We start from the raw sequence: 20,999 nt of genomic DNA, 5'->3' as shown, positions 1-20,999 counted from the left end.
TTCATTCCCTTCCTTCCTATTCCTAGCTCTCCTTTCTCCCTTTCTTTTCCATTTTTCCTTTCTTTCCTCCTCGTAATATTTCTACATTTCCCCCCCACTTCGTTGTACACATGAAACCGATGTCGTGTATAAGGTTATAACTATATGAAGATGTATACCCAAGAATTTACCCACGACCACTGTAAGCGGTCCGAGCTATCCTAGACACCAGTTCTCTGTTTCCTAGGCCCGGGCGTCTATCAGTGTCCATAGAGACTGAATAGCATCTTGGTTAGTTGATATCTCACATAGTCTTCTCTACTCCTTGTCAGTGTTAAATATTTTCTATTGTAATCTTCGCTTCTTCTAAACATCATGATCCCAGATTGCTTTCAGGACATCAACTGTTGTGATGTCGTTTTTCTCCAGCTGTCTTACAACGGCGGCAACTCTATCGCTGTTCCATCCATACAACCCACATAGCATTAAAAATCATGACAAACAATCGTATAATCGCAATAGAACGTTTACATGATGGTGCCATTTGACCCCCACTACCTGATTATAGTGATTCTCGAATTTTCTTTCTTATTTTAATTAATATTTCCTAATGAGAATAGCAAGACAATTGGTGCTAATGTACTGAACAAAAGAAAGTGTGCAAGGGAGTCTGGTAGTAGAGGTCAATGACGCCATCTTGCAAACGTTCTCATTCATTGGGACTATACAATAAGCGTAGAAACTGACGACCAAATGCAGAAATGGTTTGTCGAAGGCAATACTGTGTAACTCTAATATTTATTTGCTATTACACAGGCTGTCTGACTTTTCAATTATCACCGCAGAGGACTCATTGTTCCAAACGTTTTCCCTTTCTTTTGTGCACCGCAATTTTAATTAAAAATAAAAAATAAAAAATAAAAATCGAGGTATTCGAGGTATTGCTTAGAGTTCCCCTTTGTAAATATTTAAACAGCAGTAAATGAAAATAGATTTAAATCTTTATCTTGGTCGAAATTTCAAATCGGGGTTAATTGATAACATAAACGCATGGACGCAAATAAATGAATGGATATCCGACTATCTGAGGTTAAAAAAATATGCAGTTGCAATGAGACCGTAGTATATATTCATCTAGGCTTCTGGACTTCCAAAACCACCTATACCAGGGCCGTAGTCACAAATTTCTGATTGGTTCGGTTTTCGTGGGATTTCATTTTTTATTTCATTTTTCTAATGTTTTTAACCCGAAAGCTGGTTCGGTTGAAACCGGACCAACCGTACCGGTGGCTACGGCCCTGCATACACAGCAAATGTTTCATCCAACACGTTATAGTCTTGTTCGAAATGCCTTGCTAATATATAAAATCGCCAGAAAATTGAATGCATCAACATCCGGTTTTATTTAATTTGCACATGATATATATGTATAGTATATAACCTGATATTTACACGGTTGATTTAAACCTTTGTTTAACTTTTTGGGAATATAGATTCATTTACATTATACGTGTTTGGATTCTAGTAGACGCTTTATGAACTGAAATTCGTCATGGAGTTAGAGCTGAGAGCTAGGAATAAAGGAGTAGTGAGACTCTGGGACTATTTAAAGAAGATTCTGTCGGGCAGACAAAATATTTATAAATTACTAAACTTAGCTGCAGAACAAACGTTCCTATCAATCTATCCTATCTCTTCATGATCTGAAAACCCTTTACAAATGATAAGAATGGCTTTTATTGAGCATATTTTCTTTCTTTTTCGTTGCCGAGATATTCAATATAGAAAGTACGAAATGATGAACTGTCAAACCCAGAATCGTTTTTAAAAGTCAAAATCATCAAATAGAGAATATCTCTGAGAGAATCAGCTCAAAACGACTGAAAATTTTGGTGGATATAGTGCTTTGTCTACAAAGAGTTTCAGTCGTCAAATTAAAGTCAGATTCGGGTGATCACATGTCGAGATGAAACTTTCTCATTATTCAATTTTCTCTAAGGTTTTTTCAGAATAGACCTACCCTTTGCCAAAATGCCGACCGGAAATTTAAATGAATTAAGATTAAAAATTTCTACCAGAACTAAAAAGAACACCTCAGTTTACATTAATAACCCTAGAAGATTCAATCTTTCATATTTTATTTCTTCATTTTATTCGTATTCAATATTTTAACGGGAAAATCTAATTTAGCACAGGCTAGTTTAAATAGAGTCCTGTTTACAAAGCACCGGCAGTTGAATCCCGTATAGTATATTCAGTATGTGTAATAATTTACTGCAAGGTTGTTACTTACACTCATACTTTATACGCCATAACATAGTCTAAAAACTTCTGCAGCTAGTTGTCAATTTTCCAGTTACGTTCTCTTGGCCAATATCACACATGAGCTAGTATATCTTCGTAGACGTAACTAAATCAATGGTACTCTTTCTTGTGCCGGTATACTGAAGGATTTTCTACTTACATTAATTTCATTGAATTTGAATTTACGGTCTACATTTTGGCAAAGGTTCTATTGAATTAATATGTCTTATTACTTGTTATTTTTGAAGAATAGTTACACGAACGGGATTAAAGTGGTTATTCTGGTCGGTATTGTCTTGCATTCGCTTTTTCATTTCGCTTGTCGCTTGTTCCCTTGTTGTTTCCATTTTCGTTTTATCAAATGCTACATTCTGTCTTTTACCTGGCCTAACACGACACCAACAAGTGCCTGGAAGGATCGAAAGCACAGCCTGTCTTATCTCTCTGTTCTTGCGGCAATAAATCAAAGGGTTACAGAGCGAACTAAAGGTATAAAGCGAAAGTGTTAAATAAAAACCTTCTGTAGTCTCTACTGTCAGCCCCTTGATAACAGCCATCAGACTAGCATATCCGATGGGACCATAACAAATCAGGGATACTCCTATGACATACGCCATCATGATAGCAAGCTTTCTTTGTTTCGCGCTCTCGACATCTGTCTCTTGTATCTGGTGGGAGTGAATTTGTTTCTGGTGATAACGAACGAGCTTGAAGATCCTGTAATAAGTAAACATTATGAAGCCCAAAGAAGGCATGAGAAACGCCATTGTTATATAGATAGCAGTAATAACGTAGGATAGAAGAAATATAGTTGAAATCATAGCGCTCAAGAACCAGATGATGATAGCGATGATGACAAGTCTTCTCGCTGTCACAATCGACTTATACTTCAGATGAAGAAACAGTGCTAAGTATCTTTCTCCACTAACTGCAACCATACAAAGAAACGAGGCGCTGCAACTGAACCATCCACTGGAGACCATCAAGCCATAATACAGACAGGAATTGTTCAAATCGAAACTTAACATCCAAGCAACTTGCAGAGGAAGAAATACACCACCAACAAGAAAATCAGCAAAGGACAACAGACAGATGAGGATGTTAGACGGAACTCGACGAAGAGTTATATTTTGAAGAATACTTAATAGTACTAAGCCGTTACTAATGACGATAAGAGGTGATAAAACAACGCCAACAACTGCACAGAAAGTTGAGGTGATATAAAATCTCTCGCTGTAAAAGTCAAAATGTTTGTGGAAATCTTCACCTGTTAACGGGCAAGGCTCTCTTGATGAATTCATTTGGATAAGATGCGTTTGTAGCAGGACTTGATATAGTCACTATAATTTCTTATAAATCCAACTAATCGATTTCAAAAATAAAGCTTACAATTGGAGAGACTGATTATATCTTCCCTTGCTACCGTCAGTATTTCATTATTCAATCTTTGTACTTTCGAAGCACTGACCGTCCTTTCAAGAGCACATATAGCGGAAACAAAATGTTTTCCTTGACATGCAGCTGACATAAGAATTAAAATTACTCAAGTTTGCGACATGTATTTTGCCCCGCCTAAGTTCCTGACGCAACTCGTTGCAGTGTGTTTCAACTGTTCAATACTTTTAGCAGTTGGAACCTTTTACTTGCTATAAGTATTTCATATATTTAAACATGAGGGAATACATGAATAGGATGAATAATTGAACAACATATTGAAGGGATAATAATAAAAAACGAATAATTAATCTTGAAGGGAAGTGAAAGACACATGCGAAGCGAAGAGCTGAGAGAGTGGAGAGAGAGAGAGAAATAAACGTTGAATTGTTGTCACATTTTTATCTTAAAACTAAGCAGCTTATAATGAAAAAGATGACGACTTCAAAAAGATGAATAACTAGGTTTGGGTGAAGCGCTGTACAATTGATTGCTGATTGGTTTGTGATCAAGCTGTCATGATCGCTAAAAATCATTCACTTTAGATGTTTGTTATTGCAGGTGATGTGAAATGATCTTAAGTATTAGTTAAATTAATTCGAAGATTATTATTCATTTTGCTCATTATTTGACTCGTTATTGGTGACTGACGAAGCCTGATTTTCTTAGACACTTGAATATTCCAGGCCTCATCGGCGAGGAGTGCAAGGCCCAAGGCTTATAGTTTTAATCCGCTTGTGAAAGAAGCCTTCAAAATGAATAGCTTAATTAGTGCGGGCTAAGCTGTACACATAACTGATTGCTTACTTTTATTACTTATTCAAGCTGTTAACGATTAAATATAGATTGGTGTTTGTAATTGCACAGGTAATGTGTATATGTGAGTCGTACATATATACTCACAGCTTGCTTATCAGTTCAAACCCGTCAATTATATATATATATATATATTACTCATTATTTGACTAGTGAGCGCAAGCCCAGGACCGTTGCTCAGACACTTGGCCATTTCAGGGCTCATCGCGGTAGGGACTGACTGGTAATGGGAGATTCGGGGCAAGCCTCGGAAACTTATTTGTAGGTTTTGTCTTAAAAGCAGTTGAAGAGGAGACTTGAAAATGAACAGTTTTACGTGGGCAGCGCCGCTGTATGACTATGAGCTGAATGCTTTTGACAAGCTGTCATAATTGATGAATTTAATTGACTATAGTCACTTGTAATTTCAGGTGATGTGAAATGAGTAACTTATATACTTTTACTGACAGCTAGCGACTTAGCACAATATTAAAACTCGATTCATCATTTTACATTTTGTTTTTCACTCGCTAACATTTGGTTCTCATTGGTCGAAAACTCCGCCGGTCATTTCTCGATTCCAGGCGGTTGAAATCGGAGATGGGAGATTCTGATTGGATTGGACAAAAAACTTGCCTCAGTGTAATCAAACCGCTGTAGACCGGTCTCAGAGAAAATGTGCATGCGCATTACGAATAGCTAAACTGTTCACCTTCTCTCCGTGCAGCAATCCGCTTAATGGATTATGAGAGAGGGTGCATTGTTCTGTCCCTTAGATAATGATTGTTACGCACGACTGCACTTTAAATAGGTAATAAATCTCTTTAACTTGGTGTTTTCCCAATTCAGCCTTCTTTTGTTTGTTTTTTTCTTCTTAAGAATAAGATTCTTTGTTTGAGTTGTATCCATATTCATGTGTCTTCTCATGCACAACCGTTAAACAAAAATAATACTCTAGGGAATGGAACATGGTCAGAAATGGGAAAACATTACACCCAAGGTAAAGAGGTCTTTTGAAATAGAGTTTTAGTTCTATATTTGCACAATAAAAGTGAAAGGTGGAGGCAATCGAAAAACAGGAAAAAACATTAGTGTTCCATATATTTTTTTAGTTTTACTTTAAACTTTCACTTAATTTATTGGGATCTACGTAATTCCATGCAAAATTGATGACAATAATCTCCTACAGCTAACAATGCAGTCTTCATGCTGTTGAAGTTTAATTACGCGCGTTCCTTTTCAACTTGTTATATATTCAAAGGAGAAACGTATTCAAATATGAACCGTAAACTTTTGCACGCTTTTAAATATACAGTGGAAAACACATTTAAGAAGTGAAAATAAAATAAAATAAAAAAAACAACTCTTGAAAAACTATGTCTTATATATTTGAGACTTAACAGATGAAGAGTGAAAATACAAAAAACACAAGAACATTATGAATTGTAATATTGAAACGAAAGTACCACATGTCATCTAGATATATGGCTGTCATAATGGCTCTGCTAAGAATAGGTTTCCTCGACAATAGCTAGGAACTGTAAAGCTGTGATGGGTTTTTACGATAAACTGAACATGGATCCGGAATAGATAATGCTTATACAGATACTATGTATATATCCCAAATCCCTAATTTTTTTTTTTTTTTTTAAATTATTATTTTTTTGCTGAAAATAAACTGTAAACGTACAAAGCTACAAAGTCTCATTACGTATTCTAGAACATTAATATACAAAATTAGAGATATGTATATACGTATTCCAAATGTGTGAAAGTTTTAGGGACTATAGGTGTATATATATAAATTCACAATACGTTGATGACTTAGCTAGGTCTTTAATTATGCGAGATAAAGGCGTCTGCGTTTGTGAGATATTCGCGTTTCCGTTGTCGTAGACCTCTAAAGTATGACGTCATTTGTATGAAAACAACTTCCGGGTGTCAAAATGAAAAGTAGTTCTTTATATAGCTTTCTTTCTTTTTCTTAAACCAGGAATTGTTTTGAGAGAGAGAGAGAGAGAGAATGAATGAACTTTATTATACTCAGAATTTAATCAGCGAAAGAGAGAGAGAGAAAGCTGAGAGAAAACCAACCAACCAGACAAAAAAAAAACAACAACAACAAACGAACAAACATTAACGACAACAAAAACAACTATAAAACAAAAAACAAACAAAAATTCAGAACAGCAACAACAAAAGCAAACAAACAAATAACAAACAAACTAACAACAAAAATTGCGTTACTGCTGTGAAGTTTGAAACACAGGAACTAACACGAGTGATAGAGTAAATTGAATCCTTTATATTCTTTATTAAAGTTAACATCTGGTAACGTTTAACCACAGTAACTATAATATATTATCATTATTGAATATTTATTAACATATATTTAATTACTAGTGCTAATAAAAAGTCCTTATCGAAAGAAAAAATCCTGTCCATTTGATGTAGTTCTTGTGCCAGTTGAAGATCTTATTTAGATCTGGTGTGAGCAACATAAATGAAGAAGGAATAATAAATAATAAGTAATGATAATAGTAATAGTAATAATAATAATATATGATAATAAATAATAATAATAATAATGCATGATAATGAATAATAATAATCATCATCATTATGATTATAATAAATAATAATTAATTAATAAATAATCATAAATAATAATAATAAATAATAATGAAAATAAATAATGGAACTAAGGTCACTAAGGGGCTAAGAAAGAAAGAAAAAAAGAAAGAAAGAAAGAAAAAGTAGAAGAATTCGCGAAAGAAGTCATCCATGACAAATTTCATCGTTTAGTTTCAGCTTATTTCATAATGAATCCAGAAGCATAGAAAAATCTCGAAATATTCTCGACTTTCACATCCCCATAATGCCTTTGGGAGGTAACCAATCAAAAAACTGTCCCAAATCAAAGGTTTCTTAATTGAATTTATACTATACCTGCTTTTATATGTACAATACTGATTATCAGTTTATTCCAAGTAATTTTTGCATGTACAGATCATGAAGAGTTTTGGTCTTACAGAAAATGTATTGACTTACGAAAAAATGTTTAAAATTTAACTTAAACGTCTTCAAGCTTCTATCTTTTTCTGTTTTTTACTTCTTCATTTTATCTTTGGATACCAAACAAGGTATTTTCAACATTGTCTGATCAGCCTTCAGTAAAATAAGTGGGTTTTTACCCTCTGGTTACCCCCCAAAGACGCAAAGGATTATGGGGATGTGAAAGTCGAGAATAAGAGATAGTTCATTACTTTTAATTAAGTAAAAACTTTCTAGTTAGTAGATTCGTTTTCCAACTTCCATTCCCCACACAAACACTTATAACAAAGGAAGCCCAATAGTGACGTTTCTTACCGCAACTTATAAACATAAATTGAATGCTTGGCGCCAACTCCTTTATAACAATTTTCCGCTGCACCATACTTCATGTATGTATTCTCCGCGCCAAGTCCTGTCCAGCACTCCCCGTAGAACTGAACACCAAACACTTTGTACTCAGGGTAGTATTTATGGACATAGTTTGCGCATGCGTCAATTGTTTTATTGAGGTTTGACCAATCGATTGAGTCTCGGAGGTTGATGACCAGATTTGGCATTGCGTTTGGTTTATCGTCCTTGTAGCAACCAAGTGGCTGGTAGATCGATGGTGTTACCGAAATTGTTGGGGAAACTGAAAAGAAAATGAAAGATATTATGAAATGTGGAGAAGAGGAATAGAAAGAAAAGGAAAGGAAAGGAAAGGAAAGGGAAAGGGAAAGAGAAGAAAAGAGAAGAAAGAGAATTGCTGTCAGGTCCGCTGTCAGTCTATACAACACCTAATCGTCTGCGGTTATCTACATGTCACAATGGAATACATTTTTTTTTGAAAGCACATATCTCTCTTGGTAGACGCGGTTCCGAAATTTAGCGTATAAGTAATTTAGAGATTGTAAAATGACCTTTACCTGTGGGGCAAGGTGGAAGTTGTTCACAGGGTTTGACGGTGGGAGTTTTAAGGCGAGGAATGTCATTACACATGAGATGATGAAGTTGAATCACGTCTCCTTCGCTGGTACGTCGCATGCACGTCAGTTTCCTTGTCATGGCACCTACACCACAAGTCGTAGAACACTAAAAAATAACAAAGTGTGTATAAAGTCTTCAACTTAGCAGAGCAGAGCAGGGCGTCTTTACCTTAGACCATGGCGTAGGAACCCATTCCAGTGGACATCCTACTTTGTTACAGTCTTTTCGTAAGTCACCGGTAGGTTTCTCCCCAGAACACGAAGAGTCTGGTAATGTCTTGTACTTTTGTTTAGAAATTTCCTGTCTGCAAATGATCTCACGGGTCTGAAGTCCTTTACCACAGGTTTTGGAGCAAGGCGACCAATTAGATTTGTACCAGCTACACGAAAAAAAAGGCATCAAGTGGATAATTTGAATTTTTCCAGATTTATATAAAATTCATTGCCGTTACTATTACTGTTACTATCGCGCTAAGGGTTACGAGATCCAAACCAAAATTATAGAACCTGTAGATAAACTAGTCAATTATTTACACGCCTTGTGCATGCGCGCGCAGTCTAGCTTGAAGAATTAGAAAACGCGCACGCGTGTTGTGTGCATTTATAAAGCACAAGGAGATTGCATATCCACATGTTTTTCATAATTGCAAGCAGCACAGCAAGCAAGATTTTGATTTCTTTATAAAATATACACAATATAGAATTTGCCGTTATTCTGGAAAGAAATGATGAAATAGAATTGCGCACGCTTTCTGTTTGTTCTTACGAAACACGCGCGCCCAACCAAGCATAAGGCGAGATTTATAAAATTGTGTAAATGCATATAAACCGGCACCTTTGAGGGCACGCCTGTTGGTTGCACACTTGAACTGCCGCTGGCATCCTGGCATTACTTTCACAAACATAGGTACCAAGGTGGGATTTGTCGTCTTTGCGCACACACTCTACGGCTCTTACTTGTGTTCCTGGTGATAGAAAACCTTATCTTTAGTTATGAAGCATAACGCTAATAAAGTCTACAATTTTCTACATTGAAAATGTTGCCACTTTGGGCTTTGTTGTTGGTTGGTGTTATTTAATGATGTCGCTGTTTCATGACATGGTCAAATAACACAAACATTTCAAGGGCACGTGCCTATGGAATATAGTACGTGGAAGCGCCTTGATTGACGTCCACAAAAACCTATACTTCGTCGCGACGACGATTTCGGGGCTGCTGCCATTGAGAACAAACGTAATTTGAAATCAATAAAATGGAAAAGCGACGAAAAGAATTGATATGAAATGTAGAAACAAAAATAAAAATCCCGCAGAAACAACAAATACGTTGAAGACTATGTAAGATAACAAAAGAATGAAGCAAAGCATACCTCCAGCACAAGTCCTAGTACAAGAACTCCACTCAGCTGTTTTCCATTCTGCATCACTTGGCAGCACGACCGTCGTCATGTTCTTTAAGAACATTGAGTACTCAACACCACTGTTTGGCTTGTTGTATAAAGGAATATTCTGAAAGAGGAAATACGTAAGTATTGTATACCATTTTGTGCCAGAAGCGCAGCAAGGTCTTGGTCATACTAAACCCGCTTGGGTGTAATGTTTTCCCATTTCATATTGAAATAATATTGAAATTATTTAGTGAAGGTTAAATCCTGCTAAACCAGCTTACCACTATAGATAGGGCTATTGTAGTAGGGCCTGGGATGAACACTCTGTCTCTTGGCTCTTGGTAGTAATAATACACTCTGGTTCCTTTGAAGTCTACCACAGTCGTCGGTGAAGGAAAATGAGGTGTAATAATTTGACCATTTCCATCTCTTATAGCTGGAAGCGTTCGAAATAAAACACTATTATTAGAAAACAGGCACCTGGTCAAAGTAATTACTACTGAGCTTCCTGTGGCGAGGAATGTGACGAAGACTGGGGAGAGGTAACTTTTGAGGTTAAGCCCTACCCCCCTCCAACAGTGTTCGTCATGGCGCTGCAAGGTAATAAGTTTTAAAAAAGAGGAAGGTTAATGGCTTCAGCAACAACCTTTGCAAGTTCCAATTTAAAAGTCATCTCTTCTTCGCATCCCCTACACGTGTTACCATCTCTCTCATACACGCCTATCAGCCTAGTAATAAATCGTTCTTGTACTTTAGAATATAGTATTAGTTGCTGTGACCGTATGGTATGCTTACCTAGGATAGCATTACCATCTGCAAGTTTCTTCTCGACGTTTACATTTGTTGCGCCAACTGGGACGCTTATTACTGTGCATTCATGGTCAGGACCTGGGCATAAATGAATCATAGTTATCATTATTATATTCCCTGTATTATACCTTGTAAAATCTATTAGGCTTTGATTTGGCTGTTGTATCACAGCGTGGTACATTCAAAGCAGACCCGGGCGAATTGGAAATTTAGAAGTTGATTTTTTAGAAAAGGAGATATGAATACCGGGAAGGAAAACCCCGAAGCACAGGAGAGAGCCAACCAGTAATTCTACTCACATACAACACCGAGCCAAGGAATGAAATAGAACCCGGGTTGCCGCATTGGTGAGAGGTGACGCATTATCATCATATATATAGCGAGCCCGGCTGAAACTATGTGTAACATTGACCAGAGGTGTTGATGCTTGCACACTAGCATTTCTCACACCGAGGCATGCTATTGTATTTGATCACGTTTGCCTGCTAATTCCTCTGCTTTGCTAAACGCATTATTTCTGGGCTCTAGGGCTTATCTCCCTTCTTTCGGGTCCGCATTTATTGGGTTATGATTTCGCAAATGTTCATGCTGCCATCGAACAATTGCAACATCGCAGAAGCTTATGAATCGGGGAGTTATTCATTGTTTTGATGTCTTTCGCTTTGAGCCACGCATGGCATATATACGTACCATGGCCTATACAAGGAGCGTCGAACAACCCAATAAGTTTACCACAGGACGAGCTATCTCCATCACAGACGTGACATCGATCATACTTGATACCTATGTCAAGGCTTTCGTCACATGCGGCAACCTGAGAAAAGGTATATTGATATATCATAACATACGTTAATGTAGTTGGCTGTTTGAGAAGAGAAGAGAAGAGAAGAAAAGGTGATGTATCGTCGATCGCCAGACTTACTCTACAACGTCCCTTGATACACACACTTTTGTCGGTATGATCATTATAGCAGCGAGTTCCATCTTTAACGACTCCCTTGTTCCATATATAGTGACCAATTTTACATTTCAAAATGCAAGGCTCTTTAATAGAAAATATAGACTCAATATACAATTGTTGTATTCTAATCAATTTATCCGATTCACTCACCCAGCAAGCCCACTTTCTGTTGGCTTATTGATTCATTTATCAAATCCAACCACCCTCCTTCCCTCGCTCCCTCGCTCCGTCCCTTCCTTCCTCACTCCGTCCGTTCCCCTGTCTCTCCGTCCCTTTTACTAACCCTTGTCATAGTAATGTACTCCATCAAACTTAGGATCGATGGCTTTACACTGCTCTAGTCTATAATCCATCGTGCCCTGGGGACAGTCCTGTGGATGTGAGATAATAATGTTCATTCATAACAAATATCATGTCTCTGAAAACAAAATTTTTTTCTTCAATTCAAGTAAAATATTTTCAAATATTTTTCAAAGAATGAGGCATCACTTAGATATCTTTTCATGACGGACATATATCTACATCGTATAAGAGATTCATGGTGAAAGAGCCAACTAACCTGCGTGTTGCAGAGTTTCCATCTTCCTTCGGCTGACCCTGGACAATCTTTCCCGCCATTTTTTGGACTATTGAGTTCAGAAATAAAGAATTAATAGTAAATTGTAAGTCATATATAGATCTCAGCTCTCTTGATTGGTAAGATTGCTGAATGTTTGCGGGTGGTCGGGTGGTCGGGTGGTCGGGTGGTCGGGTGGTCGGGTGGTCGGGTGGTCGGGTGGTCGGGTGGTCGGGTGGTTTTCCAGTGCAGATTTATTCTAACCTTGGGTTAGTACATGTCCTAGTTCTCCATTGTAACCCAATACCACATTCTTTAGAACAACGTGTGTAAGTAGCTGACCATCCAGACCACATCCCATCGATTATTGGTGAACCGTTATCTTCACATATTCCCTTGATACACCACTGTGGAAAAAAAAGATCTTAATTTAGTGTGGACACACTAACCGGGACCACTTGAATAAAACTGACCTATCAGATAACAGTAAAGTAGATAGAGATTGAACTAATAACAGTGTTAGCCAATCAGATTATCACTCTTATTATATCGATGCGTTATCTGATTGGCTGGTTAAAAATATCGAACTAAATGTCGCAATATGATTGGTTAATGATACTAGTTTATCAAAGTTGTCCCGGTTGAAGTAAAGGTGTTTTAATTGTTTTGTCAGATGCATAAATTCTAAAGTAATAACCAAAAAGTACCAACTCAAAATTGACCAAAGAATTAGGTCAATAAATTAAATATGTATAAACTAAGACACTGCAACGTACGTGTCGTGGACCGCATGCTGTCCCATCAACAGGAGGAATCCTCATGTGCTCGCAATAGGGACCACTTTTAGAATGGGAACACCACAAGGAAGAACATTCATTTGATTTCTGAAAAAAAGAGATGTGATATATCCATGTTTCAATTGTATTAGTATATATACTTTTAGAGCAGTTAGAAAGAGGGTGCCAATGGGGGTATACCTATATAGCTTGGTTTTGCATTGAAGCGAGACGAACGGTGAGCTTGCAATGATAAAGAATATTTATCCAAGGTGTTAAAAAAGGTCTCTATCATTGAAAGCTCCGTTCGTCTCGCTTCGATGCAAGGCACGGCTACCTTTCAAGATGGCGCAGGGAACTGTGCAGGGGACTATTCTATTTATCGAGATCTAACTTACCATAGGACAAGCGAAGTATCTTGTGTTAAACATCATTTTACACTGTATATCTCTGTCTAGTGCATCCCCTGGCAGCTTGTTGATATACTTTACTGCATAATGTGATTCCACGGACCTATCTGGCTCATCATCGAGACAACTCGAGTCTGAACTCCTGTGACGTTAAAGCAACAAGGCATGTTTCTTAAGGACTGCTGCGAATGGTTTTATCCAATAGGAAATATCCTTATGATGCAATGTTTTCTCATTTCAGACCACGTTCCATTCCCTAGAGTATCATTTCTTTGTTTAACGGTCGCGTATGAGAATCCAAATGAATATGGATTCCAATAAAACAAAGAGTCTTATTCTAAAGGGAACAACGCGAGACGTAAGGAGAAAAGTTAACATTTTACTACAGCGAACTATGTCTAATTTCCTCAACCAAATCTTCAAAAAGTGTGACGGGCCGCGACATCGGAAAATGCGAATAAATAGTACACACCTTAGGAAAGCCTGTATTTTTTCCTTGCTGCACACGGACCATTTGTAAGCGTCTGGACCAGACGCACTTGCATACGACATGATGTACTTATGGCCAGGACACAAAGGATTTTGCATTTCACCGTCATGTAAGACTCCAAACCTTAAGAATTGAAAGCAATAAATTACCATTGATTATATATTAACATAGCCTTTATTTGTATCATTGCATTGGCCCCTTAGGTTGGTGTAGAGGTAATATATGCAGTCGCGTCCCACCTTTAGGGTCCTGTATTCGATTCCTTGATTCAGTTTCCATGTCAAGTCATTAGACTAGTAGCGGTTTACAATTTTTAGCGAAAAGTTACGATGTTACATGACAATTGGATTCTTGCTTAATTTTGTATCAACACGATGATATTGACATTGCAACAATGGATTTCCCTCAGCCTAAAATATTTCAATCTGTCGTGTTTGTCTTTCCACTGCACAGAATACGAACGTGATTCTGGCATTTAATCCGTGCCTGGCAGTCTATAATCATAAGAAATTTTTCGACATCTGGTACCTGTATGACAGATTGCTAGTCTCGACTCTCGACCTGGTACTTCTCGGCACCCGACCCTCGACCCCACTCAAAAAAAGAAAAAAGAAAAAAAAAAAAAAAGAAAGGCAGACTCGTATCGCGCTGAAAGCACTCAAGGACGGAGAAGCACTCATCTAATAAGTAGCACTTCTTTCGTGCTTACATCATCCCATCGTGCTTTACTACTGAACGAAGCCAGCACGTAAAAATCTGTTATAATGGTTAAATGTACGAAGGTATACATGTCTTACGTATGAGCTGTTTCATGGGCCACAATGGCTCCAGTAGCAGGACCAATATCACCAACAGCAGCTTTCCCAAAGGTATAAAAACACGTTGAAGAGGATAAGGCACGACCTTTATGACAAAAAACAAAGAGATTTACACGTATTTATCAGTATGATTATTCTACTTTATTGAAATAACTCATTAGTATTTCGTGTTCCGATTTGTATTGTACACTCAATTCCAAAATTAAGGTCTTCTTGAAAATGACAATGGTTATCCTTTGATGCATTCATTTGAGATACAACGCAGTCCATGCTTTCTGTTTTGTACAACAATCTACGAACATTTCATGAGTTGTATCGCTTGATACATTTATAAACGTACTTCCCATGATCTCAATGGTCTTAGACGCTTTGGGCTTCCTTTATCAAACGCCAGGTTTCTAAGCTAAATCCAAGATGGAGGACAATATCAAGTGTTTTTCATTTTTGCTATAATATTTGGATGTTTTGATTCATATTTTCGACATTTGAAAGCTTCAAATGGCAGAAAATAACCAAAAAGAGGCTCTATGTTCACTTCCAGACCTTTTAATTAAGGTAAGATTACCAAATATGAGTTGCCAATTCAAGCGAACCAATTTTCTGAATGATTTGGGAGTTGTATATAATTAGACAAGTATAATATGTAAAAAAGTGTTAACCCGAGGAACGAAATCCAAATTTTGGGTTTGTGTGAGACGTTAAGACGATGTTGAAGTCTACAATCAGTATTTCGACTTTATTCCGCCATGGTCTTGTAATGATAATGAATTATTACAAGTTGGCAAGAAGCAGTTTATAAGCTAATAGTAATTAATCGACAAAAGAAAGAACGAGAATAACTCTAATTCGCTAGAGGCTTTTCAACCCTCATTTATCGTTAGTATAAGGTTTTTGATATAATATCGATCAAGGCCAAAAGCCAACTAAGTAATCCAATGTTCATAAATGTCAACAATTAATCTTGAAGTTCTCATGCCCTTACGCTGGCGAAGAATTAAATTATGAAAATAAGCATTTTTGCAAAACAATCGCATCGCATGCCCGGCGAAAGTATCCCGGCGAGAGCCGCCCGGTTATCAGTCTGGGCACACATTTATTTGTACATATGCCACAAAACTGAAATACTTAGTTTCAAAAAGTTATATCTTCGTCTTTAGTTTTAAAAACCGTCTTAAGTTTACGAAACTTTGCAATTTTACTGTTATCACTTTAATTTTTTTAAATAGTAAACTGCTCCCTTTTTCCGATAAAAAAAACATAATATAATGTTAAGCTAGTGTGATGTAGATATATAGATACACTATATTTGCAGAAGGTCAGTAATAAAACGAGGGGGAAAAGGACCAAACAAGGATCCTGTACTCACCAGCAATGTTTTTAGAAATCAGGACCACGGTATCGGGGTGACCTGGGTCCGTGTCAAGAGTAGGAAGATTCTTTTGGCACCAATCACCTAATGCACCTAGTCTGGTCAGTGATGAAGCGCTGCTGTCATAACCGAGCTGTATAGGAAAGATACACAAGTGATATTACAGTAAATGAGAAATATTAGATGAGTTCACAGGCAGCCCTGTGAGAAGGAGCAGTTCAAAAGTTTAAGTTACCCAAACTATTATCATTATTACAGTCTGACCACATTAACCCTTCATTATCAGCATCATCATCATCAACGCCATCCTATCATCATCGTAATCAGTACCACTATCTGATAAATACCGACCACCACCATCATCACTGCACTATTACCAAACGATCAACACTACTATCTTTGTAATTATCGTGATCATCGCCATCATCATCATCATTACCATCATCATCTAAATCAAAACTATCATCATTACCATTATCATCTCTTTTCTCTTCACCATTCGGAGGTTGTCCAACTCGTCAAATGAAAAAGAAATCTTCTCTCTCATGCCATATTATTAGTCGGCCCCTCTTACAGTTATGAAATAAAATAAATAGGTAAGGCTTTTGTACTACTTACCCCATCTTTCTTCAAAACAACCCCAACAACAACAATATTGATCTTGATTGGTCCAATAGTGTGATCGAGATACAAACTACGGGCCTGGAACAAGAAATAAGATAATGATGTGATTTTGTAAATTAAAATAGCATGTATGCATAAGCGACGCCATTAAATGACTATCAAATTGCTAATTCTCCTTTTGTCGACCTAGCTGGCTAAGTGTTGATGTTGGAGCATTTACTCAGTGACCAGTATTATCATCAACATCAACAATTTCCGAGTCATTTTTGTTCATCATCGTTACAACTTCATTATCAATCATCATCAACAACATCATTATCATCATCATCGATGTCGTCATCGTGTAGCATTAACATTATCAGCATCAACTTTATTATCATCATCAACATCATCATCGTCGTCATCGTCGTCCTGTATCATCAACATTATCAGCAACAACAACTTTATTCAACGAAAACATTATCAACAACAACTTTATTATCATCATCCGAAATATCATCATCAGTTATCGTCTATTACTAATAAAAAAACGTCAAAACAGTACATCAACAAGTGCTTGTAATCTTACAATGTGTGCTATCATCAGCAGATGTTCTGCTGTCTCTTTCTCGTAGACATTGATGAGAAACTCATCAGCCACCAGGGTCATTTCTAAAACTTTGAATCCCGCCTCGGAGCTCTGGGAATGTTCGTCGTTCAACAAGTCTTGAAAATCTGTCAACAACAAAACGGAACAGGGTTGGGAAATCTGTTCATTGATGCTGAATAACGCGTACAACAGCTAAAAAGAAGTAGAAAAAGAAGAAGAGGGAAGAAAAGAAGAAGAAGAGAGATGATGTTTTGAGGAGACGTGAAAAAGGAGGTCGAACTAAGGAGAAGAGAAAAGAATTAAAGGAGGAGGGGGAGGGGGAGAGGAAGAAGGAGAAGGAGGAGGAGGAGAAGGAGGAGAAGGAGGAGGAGGAGGAGGAGAAGGAGGAGAAGGAGGAGGAGGAGGAGGAGGTGAATTAAATTACGCAATCTTAGCTTTCGAATAGTTGGAGCAAAAGTTTGAAACGTCTTAGTCTTACCAGTGATAGCTTTGTCTTTGGGTTGTCTGTATACCAGGTGAGGCTGTCCATCACCATTGTAACCATAAGCCCTTGCGAGACGTTCAGTTAATGGAGTAACAAAGAATGCTTTATCATTAAGGCTAATGAGTCCACTCTGAAGAGGAACACACAACAATTAATTGATATCTTTGAATTATCTACATGAACATCGAGTCTAGTTTAATTGCTACCCAAGCAAACGAGAAGCGGTTGATTTTATCTTATTTTCCCGTAGCATTTTTTCTTCGGATATGGATTGAGCAAAATATCAAAGATAGACCTCGCTTCAGAAACGTTTTCATGCAAGTCTCAGTATGATAAATCTATTGTTTAGTTTTTAAAAGTGTGTGTATTCCATGTTGGTGGACAGGTAACAAGACTTTGTCATTCATTTATTCCGCCTCCAACGTGGCAGCCTTAGTATTAATCTAGCCAATGAATGGAAACCAATAATTCTGTGTCCAGAATTTTTAGTACTGCCTTACGTTGGTACGTTCGCCTAAAAGGTACACTGAACTATCTCCAGCGTTCAACTGAAAGTATAAAATTTACCTACCAATCCATTGTTTTCCTTTAGAGCAACTCTAGATCCCGGATGTCCTTCCACGTGACCAGTATAGAGCTTGACATCATCAATGGTGGAGTCAACTCGCGATCCATCTTCTTCATACGAATGAACGACAAAATGTGGGGATTTGACACTTGGATCCAGTTCCAAGTTCAAGTCCATTGATGAACCAAATGCCTTCAGTTTGTATAATCTAGACGATTCTGAGCTCCGCTTGGCCCTTGGACTATCAACCGAGTAAGAATGGGCTATATCGTAATCTGGAACTAAAGGTGATCAAATACATTAATGACGCATTGCTAATGTGTACGTGTTTGAAGCAGTGATCCTTGGCCAGCCGTTCGACTTTAAGATCTGAAAAGAGTGAGTATATTTTATGCCCGTTGAAAATATTAGGACAAGAAAAAAGTGCTTAGATAATCTAATGTCCTGTTACTTTCCACAACCGTAAGATTAAATTTCTGATTGGCTCACAGATATCGTCAGTACGAGTACAGACAGCGATAGTGACGTCAACAAGTGCATGCTATTTTTTGTATGGTAAGTTTTTTCTCGGTAAGTTCGTTATGTTTCGCATATTCATCCTCACTGCATTCATTCAATTCTTACGAGATAAAAAAGAATCATGACGTCAATTTTTTAACCAACCACGGTACGAATCGTTGAAATCAGTTTTTATTCAATCAGAGCCTTCCACTGAAGCGCAAAAATGTACATAAATTATAGCTTAAAGTCGACAAAGTCTAGAAATTCTTTACCTTCTTGATGCGAGTTAACCCCGAAGAATTTTTGTAACTCTCTCTGTGTCATGTGTTGATGCAGATCCTAGGATATTAGAAGATATAAGAATGTAGAAAGGATGCTAATCGACGAAGAAAGATGCAACGCGCGATCTGATTGGTCAAAGAGCATTTTCTTTTCAGCGCTGAAAGAATCCCGTGCGTTTTAGTATATTTCCACTTTCAAAATGATATGACCAAAATATAATATTGATAATATAATAATAATACATATTATTCTGATGCGTTCAATTAGTTTAGATAATTATAAGTCCTTTTTGATGTCCTAAAAAGGAACGTTACAAACGTTTTCCTACGCGTACGACACGTTCATTGTTTTTGACCGTTAGGAAAGTTTATTTTACAGCCAACCAAATTATTGTTTTGATCGTAAGCGTTCCCCACTATGTACATTGTTCTATTTACAGTCTTACTTACCGGCTTTGTTTTCCCTTCCGTCTGACAAACACACACTATAAACAGAAAAAGACAAGCAAAGTTAGAAATGACTAATAAGCGATGCAAGAGCGAATGCTTTTCATAGTTTGATGATTGAGAGAGATTTTACCAGCTATAGATCGATATGTTGAAACGACAGGACACACTGCCAAATGATGCCAGCCAGGCTTCGATCAATATATTTTACTCTTTTTACCCGCTTTTTTTCTCATCAAAATTTACGTCAATTAAAGAAGATGAAAAAAATACGCGCGATTTGATTAGTGGATGAAATATGAAAAATTGCTTTTAGATCGTTGAGCTACACTAAGGCAGAGGCTAGATTGTTTATTATTTTGAGTATTACACTGAATCGAACAGTCTATATAGTAAAATAACTAACCGGAAAATATCCAACACCATGATAGCAATACTCGAGGCTGAATAAACATCCTGTTGGTAAAAGAAAAGTAAAATGGAAGAATTAAAACACGTAAAAGAATTAATACATTTAATTGACTATATGGTGTTAGTTCGGAGCTAAACGTTTTTCTTTTTTCATTTTCTATTTCTACCGCTCGATTTACTTTTAAATTCAATTGAATAATTCTGATCTTTAGTTATCGAAGAAAATCATGACGAGAATGTTGAATGTAAAAAAGAAAACAAGTATTTTTCAGTGACATGTCTATGAACAATGAGTGAGTAAACTATTGCAAAATACGTGAATAGTGATTTTTTAACTGGGGAGTATACTAGAATTCTGTCATAAAAAGAAAATTTTTTTTCGTTCAAATTAAAGTATCTCTTAACTGCATGTTCATGCTAAATTGCATTATTACTTTCATTGATATATATTAAAGCAGTTACTAGTTACGTACTTACGTATAATGAGATCTACTTTGAAGAGCATTCACAGAGTTGCGATATTTAACTCTTAATATATAAACGGGTAGGGGTGAAACAACTCAATACCAAACAATATTCCAATAAACATGGACTAGAGGAGATGATATTGGGCAGCACTGCTTTACTTCGCTAGTCGATTATTCCTAGCAATGAATCTGATCCTGTATCCAAGGAAGACTCCCTCACGTTCTGCCTTACAGTTACAAAGACATTGCAACCATCTTTACACCAAAAGACTAAGATGGTAGTTTGTTTACTGTTTTGCTTTTTAACACTGAAGTGTCAAGTCTTTGTGAAAATATCGCGGGAAATCGTGAATTGTTCGTTTTGGTCTTTGATGTGTTGAAGTGTTTCATCCCTTGTTTGTCAACAGCTGTGGAAACATTAGGCACGAGAGTCTTGCCTCTGTTTAAATATAAAACGCACTTGAAGTTCGGAATGACAATGGATATAATTCAGCGGACATAATGGCAAGAAAATAACG

At 37.0% G+C, this 20,999-nt stretch overlaps 3 protein-coding genes across 4 annotated transcripts in view; 1 reads left to right on the top strand and 2 right to left on the bottom strand.

Annotated features, from left to right (window-relative positions):
* Positions 1 to 2,141: 2,141 nt before the first annotated feature.
* LOC116295521 (melanocyte-stimulating hormone receptor-like) lies at positions 2,142 to 3,762 on the bottom strand. Its single transcript, XM_031703360.1, has one exon. It carries the CDS (start codon positions 3,582 to 3,584, stop codon positions 2,520 to 2,522), a length of 1,065 nt encoding a protein of 354 aa, XP_031559220.1. The 5' UTR covers positions 3,585 to 3,762; the 3' UTR covers positions 2,142 to 2,519.
* Positions 3,763 to 6,797: 3,035 nt separating this feature from the next.
* LOC116295497 (A disintegrin and metalloproteinase with thrombospondin motifs 18) overlaps positions 6,798 to 20,999 on the bottom strand; it is a 15,708-nt gene continuing 1,506 nt past the window's right edge. Inside the window, exons 1-26 of one of the 2 annotated variants that reach the window (XM_031703323.1) lie at positions 20,492 to 20,753; positions 20,010 to 20,059; positions 19,607 to 19,641; positions 19,148 to 19,214; positions 18,378 to 18,655; positions 17,801 to 17,936; positions 17,302 to 17,447; positions 16,728 to 16,811; positions 16,107 to 16,242; positions 14,720 to 14,825; positions 13,905 to 14,045; positions 13,421 to 13,574; positions 13,023 to 13,130; positions 12,511 to 12,653; positions 12,250 to 12,316; positions 11,974 to 12,061; positions 11,652 to 11,773; positions 11,420 to 11,543; positions 10,715 to 10,807; positions 10,201 to 10,355; positions 9,902 to 10,040; positions 9,367 to 9,496; positions 8,701 to 8,911; positions 8,472 to 8,637; positions 7,882 to 8,197; positions 6,798 to 6,997 (exon numbers count right to left, since the gene is read on the bottom strand). In XM_031703323.1, the coding sequence (XP_031559183.1) occupies positions 6,988 to 6,997; positions 7,882 to 8,197; positions 8,472 to 8,637; positions 8,701 to 8,911; positions 9,367 to 9,496; positions 9,902 to 10,040; positions 10,201 to 10,355; positions 10,715 to 10,807; positions 11,420 to 11,543; positions 11,652 to 11,773; positions 11,974 to 12,061; positions 12,250 to 12,316; positions 12,511 to 12,653; positions 13,023 to 13,130; positions 13,421 to 13,574; positions 13,905 to 14,045; positions 14,720 to 14,825; positions 16,107 to 16,242; positions 16,728 to 16,811; positions 17,302 to 17,447; positions 17,801 to 17,936; positions 18,378 to 18,655; positions 19,148 to 19,214; positions 19,607 to 19,641; positions 20,010 to 20,058 (3,204 nt within the window). In that variant the 5' untranslated portion in view covers position 20,059; positions 20,492 to 20,753 and the 3' untranslated portion in view covers positions 6,798 to 6,987. Of the gene's footprint in view, positions 6,998 to 7,881; positions 8,198 to 8,471; positions 8,638 to 8,700; positions 8,912 to 9,366; positions 9,497 to 9,901; positions 10,041 to 10,200; positions 10,356 to 10,714; positions 10,808 to 11,419; positions 11,544 to 11,651; positions 11,774 to 11,973; positions 12,062 to 12,249; positions 12,317 to 12,510; positions 12,654 to 13,022; positions 13,131 to 13,420; positions 13,575 to 13,904; positions 14,046 to 14,719; positions 14,826 to 16,106; positions 16,243 to 16,727; positions 16,812 to 17,301; positions 17,448 to 17,800; positions 17,937 to 18,377; positions 18,656 to 19,147; positions 19,215 to 19,606; positions 19,642 to 20,009; positions 20,060 to 20,491; positions 20,754 to 20,999 lie in introns of those variants that run through there. The other variant, XM_031703322.1, reaches the window with a different exon arrangement.
* LOC116295495 (A disintegrin and metalloproteinase with thrombospondin motifs 6) overlaps positions 18,646 to 20,999 on the top strand; it is a 21,302-nt gene continuing 18,948 nt past the window's right edge. The window contains exons 1-2 of the mRNA XM_031703320.2: positions 18,646 to 18,752; positions 18,866 to 18,929. Of these exons, the coding sequence (XP_031559180.1) occupies positions 18,913 to 18,929 (17 nt within the window). The 5' untranslated portion in view covers positions 18,646 to 18,752; positions 18,866 to 18,912. The remainder of the gene's footprint in view (positions 18,753 to 18,865; positions 18,930 to 20,999) is intronic.

Source organism: Actinia tenebrosa, unplaced genomic scaffold (genome assembly GCF_029948245.1).
Source record: "Actinia tenebrosa isolate PJP-AT-01 unplaced genomic scaffold, QUT_ActTen_1.0 PGA_scaffold0__85_contigs__length_37466705, whole genome shotgun sequence".
Taxonomy (NCBI): domain Eukaryota; kingdom Metazoa; phylum Cnidaria; class Anthozoa; order Actiniaria; family Actiniidae; genus Actinia; species Actinia tenebrosa.
The sequence above is the reverse complement of the archived record's forward strand: the minus strand, read 5'-3'. Positions and strand labels throughout refer to the sequence as shown.

What these genes read in the sequence shown, in the direction of transcription:
- LOC116295521 (XM_031703360.1), bottom strand. Translation starts at nt 3,584, where the DNA reads ATGAATTCATCAAGAGAGCCTTGCCCGTTAACAGGTGAAGATTTCCAC.